Below are 14,964 nucleotides of genomic sequence, written 5' to 3'. Positions count from 1 at the left end.
GAGATCAGCAGCTCCTGTTCTGCAGACTGTGAGTGTAGCCTTATCAATAGGGTTGTCCCAATACTGAGCATTGGTGTGAGTACTTGTACTCGTGCAAATGCTCCCGATGCTTGATCCGATACTTGGACAGTCAGGGATGATCAGTGTGGCAATGGGGGGGTTGCGGGTGGAGCCCAAACGTCCATTTGGTCCAAGAGAGGCATAGGATGATTCATAAGTATTGACAGTATTCGTCAGAGAAATGAAACTGATCCTAGTAGAACCATCTGGTCTTATGTTTGTCCGATTTTTGTCTTGGAGGGCAGATTCTCCATGCTTTCTAAATCATTCACTCTGTTGAACCAGTGGACAAGGGAAGGGGGAGATTGTTGTTTCCACGAGGCTGGGATACATGCTCCAGCTGCGTTAAGTAAATGTTTGAGCAAAGATTTATGGCCCTTTTTTGGTGAAAGAGGGGTCAGGTTAAGAAGAACTGGTGTGGGGTCAATGAGATATCCGTGAACTTGAAGATAAGTTGGAGGACTTGCTGCCAGAATGGACGGATGCCAGGACACTCCCAAAAAATTTGCTAAAGTATGCCCTTATGGGAATCGCATTTCCAGCAATGGTCGTCCATTTGTGGAAATATTTTGGTCAGTACAGCTGGGATTTTATACCACGATCTCGTGATTTTGTACTTGGTACTTACTATATAATGATTTGTGGGCAAAAAAGAGAATCTTATCTCTTTGTTGTTCTGTAAAAGTGACCTGGAGGTCTTTTTCCCATTTGGTAAGAAAGGGGGGGGAGATTTCCGATTGCCCATGAAGATCTAGTAGAGACTGAACGTGGTATGCCCTATTATCAGTGTCATAGGGGAAGGAAAATTGAGAGTGGAATGTTTTAAAAAAGTATTTCAGATTCCAACAAAGTAGGTCCAATTAAGGGGTGAAGATAGAGGGGAGAAGTATATAGATTTCCAGCCCATTGCAGGCCTGGGATGGGTGCCTGTGCAGGTTCCTGCTCCAAGGATACCCATAATTTAGTGGTGCTATGCCTACACCTGTCAACCACTCTGTTTGTGTGGACCGCTGTATAGTAAAGAGCCAGGTCAGGGAACAGCTGGGGTGTTGGGAGAGAAGGAGGGGGGGGGGTGTTGGGAGAGAAAAGAGAAGAATTAACAGCGGCTAAATTAAGCCTAGAGAAAGTGGCAAAAGGATGGGGGGAATTGTGAAGAACCAGAAAGAAGGAAAGCGGGCAATAAAGCTAATGTTTCCAAGAGCAGGTCTACTGCCACCAGGTCAGAGAAGGCCTAAAGTGGGTAGTGGTAAGGCACTTTCGGATGAGGAGCCCCGACCCAAGGGACTCCCACCATCACAAATAAAAAAGACAGAATACCGTAACATGGTAACTTGTACTAAACTTTTATAAAACCCATACAAAAACCAGTCCTTCCAACACAAGAACAGGTAAATGACTAAACACTTCATATGTTTTCTGTTAGGTATGCCCTACTAAGGAAAAGTAAGCGTTGCCCATAGCAGGACCCTTCCGGTTCAAAAGGCAGTGAAGGTCAAGGGAACCCTGCAAGTGCAAAGTCCTTTTGGGGGTTTGCTAGTAAACGAAAATTAGTAGAACACTCTGAGGGCATAATATGTACCAACGAGTCAAAGGAAGCTGGGTGGGTAATACATTTACATATCTTTCATCCTATTAAACCCATCAGGGTAGCCACCCTGCGTTCTCATGTAAGCGGGTGAAGCAATTCCGCTCAGGTGTGCAGGCCACCCTGTCTGAACCAACAGTGTACCTAGGGAGCGGGACTACTTACCATGGTCGACCAAGGAAGAGGCAATTTGTGGCTCCCCGAAGGGAGATTAGCCAATATTTGAATCTCTTTTGTAGTATGGGCCATGCAGAGTGAATGGCGAGGAAAAATGGGGGATGACCACTTTCTGAGAGGGTTGATGATATCGGCTGTCCTTCACCGAGGAGACTGCGGGGGCCCCCACAGAGGCATTAAGAATAATAATCGTGACTACTCCCTCCCAGTGGAATTAGTCATGGTCCCGGGGGGGCGACGACACTAGGACGTGGCTCTATATACTATCTAGGGGAGTCGGTCATTATGTGGGCTAGTACCGGGAGGTATCAACAGTGGTGATAAGTTCTATAATACGTATGTCCACTATATGAACCACTGACTATATAAAAAAATAAATAAAAAAACACTCCGGTGGATACTTGAATGGCGAGCGTTCCAGGTAAGAGGGAGCATCGCTTTTCTTCCATTGTATAGTGACCCCAGAATAGGGAGCTAGGGAGACCACACAGTTCATCTGAGAGTTATTCAGCGACGTTCCTCGTTCCGTGATGTACATTGTCTGTCTGTTCCTTCGGGATCGGTGATTGTCGCAGGGTCGTTGAGGTCTGCCCTGGGGAGCACCTTCTGGGGGATCAGATGATACATCCATCGGTGGTAAGCCAGTTAGGGAACAAAATCCCTCCTGAGATGCGTGCAAACCTGGCGGCCAACTACAAGAAACGTCTGACCTCTGTGATTGCCAACAAGGGTTTTGCCACCAAGTAATAAGTCATGTTTCAAATACATATTTCACTCATTAAAATGCAAATCTATTTAACTTTTTTGAAATGCGTTTTTCTGGAAATATTTGTTCTGTCTCTCCTTGTTAAAATAAACCTACCATTAAAATTATAGACTGATCATTTCTTTGTCAGTGGGCAAACGTACAAAATCAGCAGGGGGATCAAATACTACCTTCCCTCACTGTACATACTCTATAGCTAATTTTGGGTGGAAGACCATTATCTAGTGCACTTTGTGGAATATGAGAAGAATGTGACACCTGGAGGAAAAATCTAAAACTGTATATTGTGTGTTCTTGGGGTGGGGGGTACTAAAGCCGTGGTACTAGCAGTACAAGATCATCTTTTGTACAACCCAGAATTAAATTGCACTGTTATGTTATTTAACTTTATTTTGCCTTTTTTATATGTAAGATTCCTGTAGTCCATGTTAAAACTGTGTTTGTTTGTAATTTTAGATCTATTGTTGCACAGGATTCCTGGCCATCACCAACCAGTTGCATCAGATGAATGCCGATTTACTGGGCTGGTGGCTCTGTGAGCGTCAGCTACCATCAGGAGGTCTCAACGGCCGACCAGAGAAGGTGGAAATTAACAAAATAACTTTTTGCAAACGGGGGGTGCATGCATGAATATTTTTCTGGATTAAAACAGAACGTTACAGTTCTCTTTTCTCATAGGACCTCCTGCTCTCTAGCCTACTTGTCAACTCCTCCCATGCATGACTCTGGGACTTCTCCTGAGCCTCTCCTATCCTATTGAACTTTCTACCCCAATCTGTCCTACTACCACCTACCTACTCAGTCCACTTTTAAGCGATCCCTGAAAACCCTTCTCTTTAGAGAAGCCTATCCTGCTCCCACCTAACAATTGTACTTTTAGTTTTTCCATTAGCTCATTCCCCACAGTTATTACCTTTTTTGTATCACTTGATCTTTCCCTTTAGCTCTAATGAGCAGGTCCTCTGATTCCTCCTGTATTGAATTGTACAGTAACGGTACTGTCTGCCTTAAATTTGTAAATTCTGTATAGTAAGTATAATAACCGCGTGCCATATAACGGCTCTCCTGCGCTGGATCAAGTACCTAGTATGTGATCCACGTGCGCCCAACTGTGATGTGATTTGTTACAGCACATGCCGATCACCGGATCCCGGCTCGTGATTGATCAGCACTGATTACAGCTCTGTCATTGTAAACAATACAGAGCTGTGTTCACAAACGGGGGGGATCTTGTTTTTTCTTTCCCTGCTCAGCAACACATTACACATAGTCATAGATTTAAACCATGATTCTACCCCTTAACCCCTTCCTACCCAGTGTCATTATTACAGTGCATTTTATTTGAGGGTGGGTCCAGAACAACCTAGGGTCAGAGGAAGTGGTTGAATGATGCTGGTTATAAGATCAGTGGTGGCTGGTGCTCAAAAATGTTGTTGGGGCGCAAACAAACTGAAAAATTCAGAAAAAAACTCCCATCAATTGCAGCCTCACTATACCATCAATCACAGCCATTGGGCCATCAACTGCCGTCACTGTGCCCAGTCAAACGCAGACATTGTGCCCAATCAAATGCAGCTACTGTGCCATTAAACAACGCCCCCACCCCGCCTGTTGTCTGTACTTACCTTGTCTTGGTGGGACAGCTCCTTGATGTCTTCTCCCATCCTCAATGATTGGACGCCTGATAAGTGTCCAATCACAGCACCTGACGTTTCAGACAATCGGGTAACAGGTAACAAATCCAGGCAACTGATTGGCAGAGAGACAGTTTAGTGTTAGAAAAGCGAATAAATATTCGCTTTCCTAACACAGCTGAGTGACCTGTGAGTTCCCAGCATGGCGCTCGCAGGTCACCTTTTTTGACGCCTATTAGAACCAATGGCTCTAATCAGGTGCTTCAACCCCCCTCCCCCCCCCCCCCGCAGCTGTAATTTAGGTGCCTGAAAAGGGGGACGGGAGCCTGAATAGGGGGTGGCAGCAGCGGCAATAGATAGATTCATGCATTGCATTAATCTATCTATTGGTGTTAGAGGGGATGGCAGGAAAAAGGGGGCGGCGCCCGTGCGCCTTTATGGATGCACCGCCACCGTATAAGACTGAGGAAATCTTGCTGCAGAAAAAAGTACTAAGGGGAGAAGTTCTAAATTGAAGCTAAATATTGCAACAAAGGTTGGTTTTGTTATTTCATTTTTAGCTTTTAGCTTTTGGCTGGAGTTCAACTTTCGAAAAAAATAAATAAATCTGAGAACGTGCAAAACCTGCATTGTGTGCTTTCACAAAGCTCAGAGGGCTCTCACCGATGAAGGACAGATGGATGGTTTCCAAGTGGCATGCTGCTGAGAAGGAAAACCACAGTAGTATATTTAGTCTTGTGATAGTTAAATTGCTGAAATGAGCCGCCGTTGATGGGTCGTTTTTTGGCAAGAAATCATTCTGTTCATTTGCAAGTGCTGCTAAAAAGGCTGTGTCAGCAGAACATTGCACTTTTTTTTTTTTTTTTTTTTCTTCTCTTTTAATTACTGCTTATTACATTGACTTGTTCTCAGAAGTGCTGAATGGTGGAACTGTGCATTAACCTATAACAGAGAAATTCAACATGTTTTCCAGCTTCCGGATGTTTGCTATTCCTGGTGGGTCTTGGCCTCCCTGAGGATAATTGGAAGACTTCACTGGATTGACAGAGAGAAGTTACGCATGTTTATTTTGGCCTGTCAGGATGAAGAGACGGGAGGATTTGCAGACCGGCCTGGTGATATGGTAAGCAAAGTGTTAAAGCGCTAGTAAATGCCAACAAGCAAGCCTATAATGAGGCTTACTTGCAGGCAAAGTAAATATCTCCTAAGGCTCCTTTCACACAGGCAGTACGATCAGGTCCAGGGACCTGGTTGGACACTCCATTCACCTCTATGGAGCGGTGGATGTGAGTGGTGACATGTCCACTGATACTCACTGCTATCCGATCCTCTCTGCCAAATCCAGACGATGGAGGTCTTATTTTCCATCCGTCTAGTGGATTGGATGAAAACGGACAAGCAGTCCCGTTTTCATCCAGTCTCCCTATAGAGGAGTGCGGGACTCTATCCATCTTCCGTCTGCTCGGTAAGCAAAGACAGACCTGTCATCTGCATGCTCAGTAGGGGGAACAGGGGAGCGACCCTCCAACCCCCCCGCAAAACAGAGGCTCGTGTAAAAGGGGCCTAAACATTTACCATTCAGGAGATATTTACTTTAGTAGCAGTCGTTGATGTCACCAGTGCATGTGCACTGCACTGTCAATAGATGGCATGCCGTCCAGTAAGAGAGCTATGCAGCGGCTATGACTCATGCATGCACGAGGGTGACCTCCTCACAACTTAACCTTTCAAATGGCCGGAGCCCATGAACCCGGAAGGAAGACCAGGTGAAAATGGAAGCACTGTCAGCGGTGACAGCATACCGATCTTGATGTGATCTAATGCTTTTAAAGCGGAGTTCCACCCAAAAGTGGAGCTTGCGCTTTAAGCACTCCTCGCCCCCTTACATTTGGCATGTCATTTTTTTTGTGGGGGGGAGTGGGTAACTGCTTTTTTAGTGGGACTTCCTGTCCTTCATTCTTCCTCTTTTTGGCCTCCTAGGTGGTGACTCCTCTCTCCCTAGGCGGCCCCTCCCTGCCAGCAATCTTTTGGAACACATCACAGGTCCCAGAAGATTGACTGGCCAAAAGCAGAGTTCAGTGTGACTCGTGCATGCGCAGTGGGTGCCCAGCCGTGAAGCCGTAAGCTGTCACAGGCGGGTGCCCACAGTTGCTATGACGGTGCTGAGGAGGGGGAGAGGAGCGAGGCTCCGGGTGCCCGAATCGCTGGACCGTGCGACAGGTCAGTGTTTATTAAAAGTCAGCAGCTACACTTTTTGTAGCTGCTGACTTTTAATAAAGTAAAAAATGTGTGGAACGCCGCATTAACCACTTACAGACCGCCGCACGCCGATGTACGCCCCGTCCTTTGAGGATGGATATTGTTATGGCAGCAGCTAGCTGCCACAACCCGGTATCCCTGCGTTCGGCTGGCTGTCTGCTACAAGATAAAAGTAGTTTCTGCGCTGCAAGATCACTTTTATCGGCCCTCCCGACACGATCCGATGCCCTCCGCCTAGTTAGTCGTCGGCAGCGGCGGAGGTGATCGGATCCTTCCTGTGGCTGTGCATGGAGATGCGTGAGGGGAAGATGCAGGGCGGAAGCGACGTCAAAACATCCCTTCCGCCCATAGCTCTTAAAGGGCCATTTTATTTTTTCATTTTCTTAACCGCCAGACCATTTTGCTGGTCAAAGAACAGACCACTTTTTGCGATTTGGCACTGCGCTGCTTTAACTGGCAATTGCGCGGTCGTGCGACGTGGCTCCCAAACAAAATTGACGTCCTTTTTATCCCCACAAATAGAGCTTTTATTTGGTGGTATTTGATCACCCCTGCAGTTTTTATTTTTTGCACTATAAATAAAAAAATAGAGACAATTTTGAAAAAAACGCATTATTGTTTACATTTTGCTATAGTAAATATATAAAAAAAACATTTTTTTCCTCAGTTTAGGCCGTATTCTTCTACATATTTTTGGTAAAAAAAAATCGCAGTAAGCGTTTCATGGGTTTGAGCAAAAGTTATAGCGTTTACAAAAGGGATAGATTTATGGCATTTTTATTAATAATTTTTTTTTTTACTAGTAATGGTGGCGATCAGCAATTTTTATTGTGACTGCGACATTATGGGGGACACATCGGACATTTTTGGCACATTTATACAGCAATCAGTGCTATATAAATGCAGTGATTCCTGTGTAAATGACACTGGCAGAGAAGGGGTTAACCACTAGGGGGCAGTGTAGGGGTTAAGTGTGTCCTAGGGAGTGTTTCTAACTGTGGGAGGTGTGGCTACATGTGACACGTCACTGATCTCTGCTCCTGATTACAGAGAGCTGATCAGTGTCAGTGTCACTAGACAGAACGGGGAGATGCTTTTTTACATTAGCATCTCCCTGTGAGACGATCGCGGGTATCCCCGCAGTGATCAAGTCCGCAGGACCCACGATCCGACTCAGAGGTCCCGACCGATGGCACGGTGGCAAATTTAAAGGGCCGTACAGGTACGCCCATTTGCCTGTCCGTGCCATTCTGCCAACATACATCGGTGTGTGCCGGTCGGGAAGTGGTTAAATGACAAATTTTTATTTATTTTTTTGCCCCCGCATCTCATATTTAAGGTCCTGTCATGCTTTTTTTCTGTTACAAGGGATGTTTACATTCCTTGTAATAGGAATACAAGTGACACAATATTATTATTATTATTTTTTTTTTAAACTGTGTAAAAATAAAAGGTAAATTTAAATAAGAAAAAATTAAAAATGTAAACATGCCCCGTCCCGCCGAGCTCGTGTGCAGAAGCGACCGCATATGAAAACAGTGTTCAAACCGCACATGTGAGGTATCACCACGATCAGTAGAGTGAGAGCAATAATTCTAGCCCTAGACCTCCTCTGTAATGCAAAACATGCAACCTGTAGAATGTTTTCAATGTCACCTATTTTGGGACCATTGTCACTTATACAGCAATCAGTGCTATAAAAATGCACTGATTACTGTGTAAATGACACTGGCAGGGAAGGGGTTAACCACTAGGTGGCGATCAAGGGGTTAAGTGTGTCCTAGGGAGTGATTCTAACTGTGAGGGGATGGGCTACTAGTCACATGACAGCGATCACTGCTCCCGATGACAGGGAGCAGTAGATCTGTCTTGTCACTAGGCAGAACAGGGAAATGCCTTGTTTACATAGGCACTTCCCCGTTCTGAGGCTCTGTGACACGATTTGCTGGAAGACCAGCGGACACCAAGTCCCACGGGCACGGTCGCACTGTACGTGGCGGGCGCGTGTGCCTGCTATCCCCGCCTCTTAGAGAGGATGTACAGGTACGCCGATTTGCCCTCTGCTGCCAATGTGCCGATGTATATCGGCGTGCAGCAGTCGACAAGTGGTTAAACTCTTACTTGCCGTGGTTTTTTCTTTTCATAAACTTTTTATTCATTTACGAAGGCCCTCTGAACTTTGCTAGCTGGATCACTTCAGAAGACTCCATTCCTTAGCACAGCCCCCTCCCTATTTTCACGTCATAGCCCCTTCTCCTCCTTTTTTTTTTTTTTTTTTTTTTTGCAGTATCCAGTTGCCCTCTGTGCTGGCCCAGCTCCTCTTTCCCTCTACATAAACTTATAGAACTGCCGGGGAAGGAACGTAGGGAAATACTATAGTGTGGCAGCTCTGAGTCTGCCGGGGCTGCTGACATCACATCCAAGCTTGCAACACCCAGCAGCAATCTCGGAGCTGTTGGACACAAGGGAGGATTTAACTGGTAAACAAAATGCCTAAAAAAATCTGTTCAATGCTCATCTAATCTTATGAGAAGATTGTTGAAATGAATGGTGTGGCTACAGAGTCCCTTTAATGCCAAGCAGATTTCAACATCTATCCAGGGATTGCCTTCCACAGCACGGCACAGTGTCACCGAACGTGCCTGATCATTGCTTCCATAATTCACAGCGGCTAAATATTTATACATAATAATAATAAAATATTAATGCAGTACAACTGGTGAAAATTAAACAACGTAACTCATGGTGGGCAGTTTATTGGTGTCCCATTTATTGGTGTCGGCTTTCCTTTCCGTTTCTGCTCGCTGCGTACTGCAGGTACACGTTAAAGTGATACTAAACCCGCAGCAGTAAAATCCGTCTGTATACAAAACTAAAGGATGCTTGTTATACTCACTGTGGAACCTAAGGGGTTAATCCTCCGCATTGTGTAAAAAGGCTCTTTGGTCCTGTCTTCTCTGATCCTCCCCTTCTACAGTCTCCAGTCTGTCTGCTGATAGTACATAGCCTTGGGGGCACTCTGCACATGCTCAGTTTGGTGTGTATTGAGAGAGAGAGAGAGATGTGTGTATATATATATATATATATATATAAAGAGAGAGAGAGATGTGTATATATATAAAGAGAGAGAGATGTATATATATAAAGAGAGAGAGAGATGTATATATATAAAGAGAGAGAGATATATTAGATAGAGATATTATTTAAAGCCATTTTAGTTCACGTCACGCAAATAGGATGCAGTTCAAAACGCATCTAATTGGCATATATGTGAACGTAGCCTTACTGTTTTTTTTCTACAAGCCGCCTTGATTATACGTCCATCGGTTAGACAGTTGGTATGAAGGAGATGCTTTTTAACAGCTGCCCCACAGACACTGTTATCAAGGGAAGGCTTGCACCTGTTTTCAGAGGCTGGAAGCGAGACATCGGAACAGCTCAGAATTTATAAAGACAGAAGAAAATGAAATGTGTTACTTCTTATGAAGAAGGAATTAAAGCCGTTTATTTTGTCTCTTGCAGGTGGATCCATTTCATACACTATTCGGGATTGCTGGGCTGTCTCTGCTGGGAGAGGAAGGCATCAAGCCTGTGAATCCAGTGTTTTGTATGCCTGAAGAGGTCCTGCGTAGAATTAATGTACAACCTGAGCTAGCAAGCTAGAGTCCACAAGGAGAAGCCTTCTACCAATCAGCTGCTAGTGTTCCCTGCCAGTTTTCTACCCTCTACGGCCTTCCGCCACCGCTGTCTGCTGATCCATTTACTTTTCCGCAATGAGGCGCTGGGTGTCGGCGATTGCCATGGTCATCTCCTCTTTAGGGTACACACTACAAGGCAGCCTCCGAGCCTTTGCTATTTTTTTTTTTTTTTTTTATAAACCTAATCAAATCAAAGTTGAGCTCCCTCTCCCATCTAGTTCTACCTAAATGTCCTTTTCTCACCTGAATCTGTGGTCACATGACGTTGGGGGTGGGGGGGGGTGTCCCTAGTCATCTTCCATGCACAGGAGGCGGGGTCCTCTCCAGGATCCAGAGAAGAATGGTGCTGGTGAGAATTTATACGGCTGACTTAGGTGAGTATAGAACACCCCATGGGGTATTTAAGAAGGACTGAAGGGGTTTAGATGGAGGGTTGACTTCTTCCTGGAGATGGGCTTGAACCATGTATCGCTGTCACAGTGTATCTTGTAATGTGCCACATGCTTCGTCTGCTGGGGCCAGATGATTCAGATTTAGTTACATTGTTCTGAATCTCCTACTGATCTCATTGCTTGATTCAGGCTTTAGGCTCCGTTCACATCTCCGCGTTCCAAATCGTGGGCGGAATTGCCGTGATTCTGCCCCCTGATTCGCAATAGCGGCAAATTGTACGTCGATTTTAAATAGCACCCCAAACGTAGTGTGATTTTTTTTTTTTTTTTTTTTTTTCTTTACCCCCCCCCGCGATTCGTTGAGCGACAATCGCTGTAAAAACGCACAAACAGAATCGTGGGACGCCTGTCGCCTAAATGAAATACAGGAGCTTCTTTTGGGTGACGGGCATCACACGATTCTGTTTTGCATGTTTTTTAACGTGATTGACGCCCCCCATATGCCTAGATGTGAACAGAGTCTGAGAGACACCATGACCAACCAATCATGTCACTGCAAATTGACAGATCTAATGTGATAAAGTAACAGATTTTCAACTTTTAAGACATGGCGTGGAAATCAATAGTCTGACGTTCTATGTTTGTGCATACATGTAGAGCGGATTAAAGTCTATGTATAGACAAAACTTTTTATTTCATATGGAGGAAAGGATTGGATTAGAACCCCTGTCAGTTTATTTTGCTGTTTAGGGATATTCCCCCCCTCTTTCTCCTAGTGACTTTTGTCAGAGACAAAAAAAGGGTTTGCTCGCACCGTATGTGTTAGACCGCAATGGGCAGCCTAAAGCCCCCGTACACCGCACGAATGTCGGGAGACATCGGCTGGTTCAAAGGAGAAAAAAGACGGCCAACATTCGGCCTGTGTGTATGCCACCCTGTCTGACAGAAGCCAGCTGAGCATGCTGGAAAAGCAGCAGCCAACCGACTCCCACTCAGTACTCTCAGCCAATGGCAGAGAGCGCTGATCAGAGTGTTCTGGCAGGGGAGATGGCTATACTAACTTTGTATTGTTATTACAGTGGCTCCAACTGGAGCTGACACTCGGTGTGTACCAGGCTTTACCCAACAGTCCCAACGCATAAACCAGGCAATTTGCATTTATGTCCTATTGGCTTGGTTGCTATGGTGATTTGCATTGAAAAAAGTAGCGTATGCTGCACTTTTTTTAATTTTTTTTTATTTTTTTCAGTGCAGTGTGTTATAATGCACTACAGTGCAACACGCTGTGATCCATTAAAGTGGTTCTACAACCTTTGGTTTTTCACCTTAAAGCGGAGTTCCGCTGAAAAAAATAAAAATTAAGTCAGCAGCTACAAATACTGCAGCTGCTATCTTTCAATAATCGGACACTCACCTGTCCCTGGGTCCAGCGATGTGGGGGGAACGAAGCCCCGCTCCTCTCCCCCTCCTCTCTGCATCACCGGCATTGTCACTGTGGACGCCTGGCTGTGGCTTCATAACTGGGCATGTACTGTACATGTACGAGCCGTGCTGCGCACTGACTGGCCCAGAAATCATCTGGGACCTGTGACATGTCCCAGATTTCCGAGAGGGAGGGGGGAGCTCTGGTGAACTTCCTTCCAGAGGGTTTCCGCTCACCCCAAAAAAATGGCATGCCAAATGTGGCATGTCAGGGGGTCACCTTCCCCTAAAGCGGAAGTTCCATTTTTGGGTGGAACTCCGCTTTAATGCTCCCTTTGCATTAAGGTAAAAAAAAAAAAAAAAAAAAAACTTCTGTGCTGCAGCCCCATTCCCCCCCCCCCCCCCCGCTTGTTCTTACCTGAATCTGATCCAGCAATATGCACAAACGCAGTGGCTCCATCCGCCTGTCTCTCCCCTCATTGGACAGATTGTCAATCAAATTCTGTGGTGCGGGGGGCAAGGGCGAGTCCTGCTTTCTGTGTCAATGGAAGCAGCAGTGGGACTCGGTAGCAAGCCCGCATTGGTGCCCTCATAGAAAGCGGCTTTCTGTGGGGGCACTCGATGAAGAGGAGGGGCCTGGAGCGCTGGCAGGGAGCCCCAGAAAAAGATAATCAGGGCTTCTCTGTGCAAAACTGTTGCACAAAGCAGGTAAGTTTAGGCATGTTTGTTGTTTTTATAAAAAAAACAAAAAAAATCCCAAAGGTTTACAACTACTTTAAGGCTGCATTCACACCTGAGCGTAGCGTTTTCAAGCAGAAAATCGCTCGAATTTACCGCGATTTTGCGTCGTTTTTTTGCAGCTTTTTTTACCGCGATTTTGTGCAGGCAAAAGGTCACCAATGTTAAAAGAAGAAAAATGCCCAAATCTGCTCAATTCGAGCGACAAAGGGTCCGGAACTTGTTTGAGCTTCAGGCGACATGGAGTGGAGATGTGAACCATCTCCATTGAGAATAGATTTTTTTCCCCTCTAGCGTTTTGCAGCTTCAGGCTTCAAGCTACAAAATGCTCAGGTGTGAATGGGGTCTAAGATAAATGAGACATTTCAATAAAAAAAAAAAAAAACTTCTGATGCATCATTACAATGCATCACTTCTGCGCACTGCTAGTGTGGACGGGCTCAAAGTGATGGAAAATGCAAACTTTTACAGTTGTCAACAACTAAGTTCAGGAGAAATCTTCCAGTGTTTTCTTGTGACCACTGTTACTGGATTTCTTTTTGCTTTCTGTTGCAACTGCAGGACAGGAAATGAAGGGAATTCTGAACAAAAGGGGACAGCAAAAAAAAAAAAAAACTGACTGGAGGTCTCGGCCTTTCCATCCAAAACTAGAACAAAACGTGTTCGCTATACATGCATATTAAGAGGAAACTGCAAGGAACATTTGTTACCATTTCTTGTATAGCTTATAATTTAATTTTTTTTTTTTATTTAAATAAACAATTGCACTGTTTTTGGTGTCAGCATTTTGACTGCTGTGTTACTATTAAGCCATGACAGAGAGTGCAATAAACATGACAAATAGTAAGATGGTGTGTTTATTTTCTTGTAACAATAAGTTTCCATTGCTCATGTTTTAACCTTTTTAAAAGATGGTGTTTTTGTTTTTTAAAGATTCATACTTGCCTAGCTGGATGCAGCATTGTTTCGATGCTGCATCTGTTCCTCGGCTCCTCTAAAACTGAGAACTGAGCGATTGAACACCACCGATCGCTCGGTTCTCACAGCTCCGCGAGCAGAGAACTGGTGACTGGAGCACTGGGCTGTGGAGGGGGGCAGGAGCCACTGGCTTAGGCTATCAGTGGCTCACTGGGAGGCTGAGCTGGGTGTCAGTCCAGGTATGTGGGTGGATCCGGACTCCATTGTTGTGCTCTTGCCCTAGCCTAGGCCGACAGTGGACTTCAGTCTACTGAAAACGGGTCCCAGGTGTGCAGAATGAAGTGCACTCCTGTCATCCACAGGAGAAGTACAGCCAAACGTGCTTTACTGTACTTCTGGGGCTCACAGGAGTGCACTTCATTCTGCACTCCTGTGACCCATATTCAGCCCACTGTCGACTGACACAACTTATCTAGCTGGTCCATACGCTGGAGAGATCCTGACTTTAATGTTGGGATCCATGCAGATGCCTGACCAGCAGCTAGCTTACTGCTCAGCCCCTGGGCAAGCCGCTCCTACCCCCGCAATGGGCACTGCAGGAGCAGAGTGGAGAGCCGGTGGCTAACAGTCCCTGGCTCTTTGCTCAGTGAAGACTGGAAACTGAATGATCACTGGTGTTTGATTGCTCAACTCTCGGTGTAGAGGTGACGGGGGACAGCTGCAGCATCGGATCAATGCCTCGTTCACCAACATGAATATGTGTATTTGTTTTTTCAGATCCCGCACTTCTCGTTTTAGGGTCCCTTGCACAGGGGCTGTTCAGCTGCAGGGCACCTGGGAGGGTCAGGCGCAGCATCCAGCTTCCCCGCAGGCAGCCTGTCAAAGTCCATGGCAGGCAGCTGCCGGATGGGGCCAAAGGCTGTACGGAATGGTACTGGGGTTTATGGGCCTGTCTATTCGGGGACAAGTTTCTGAAATGTAGAAAGCAAGCATTTAGAGCACTCTGGACACAAAAACTTTAATAAAAAAAAAAAAAAAAATAGCCATAAAGGAATCGAAATCGACGTTAAAGTATGAAAGCACAAAATATAGTGCACTGGCATAACACAGAATTCCTTCTTTAATGTTAAAAATTACCAGTATTGCACTCCACAGGTTAAAATTGGGTTTGGGACCAGCCCTGAGAAGAGATGGGATGTTCTCTGCACCTAGACTTCCCAGGTGGGAGAGAGATGCCTAAATTTACAGTACCTTGAACTGGCTGAACTGCCCATGTGTAAGAGGCTTCAACCCTCATATAAACGCTAACATTTTT

The 14,964-nt window shown here is 45.5% G+C and overlaps 1 protein-coding gene across 1 annotated transcript in view; it reads left to right on the top strand.

The window, feature by feature from the left end:
• Nucleotides 1-13,578, top strand: part of RABGGTB (Rab geranylgeranyltransferase subunit beta) — a 44,277-nt gene extending 30,699 nt beyond the window's left edge. Inside the window, exons 7-9 of the mRNA XM_077450429.1 lie at nucleotides 3,045-3,170; nucleotides 5,196-5,345; nucleotides 10,004-13,578. Of these exons, the coding sequence (XP_077306555.1) occupies nucleotides 3,045-3,170; nucleotides 5,196-5,345; nucleotides 10,004-10,144 (417 nt within the window). The 3' untranslated portion in view covers nucleotides 10,145-13,578. The remainder of the gene's footprint in view (nucleotides 1-3,044; nucleotides 3,171-5,195; nucleotides 5,346-10,003) is intronic.
• The last annotated feature ends 1,386 nt before the right edge of the window (nucleotides 13,579-14,964 follow it).

Source organism: Lithobates pipiens, unplaced genomic scaffold (assembly GCF_037356315.1).
Source record: "Lithobates pipiens isolate NorthernLeopardFrog02 unplaced genomic scaffold, aLitPip1_a1.2 Scaffold_23, whole genome shotgun sequence".
In the NCBI taxonomy this organism is placed as follows: Eukaryota; Metazoa; Chordata; class Amphibia; order Anura; family Ranidae; genus Lithobates; species Lithobates pipiens.
This window is presented reverse-complemented; position numbering and strand designations above follow the sequence as displayed.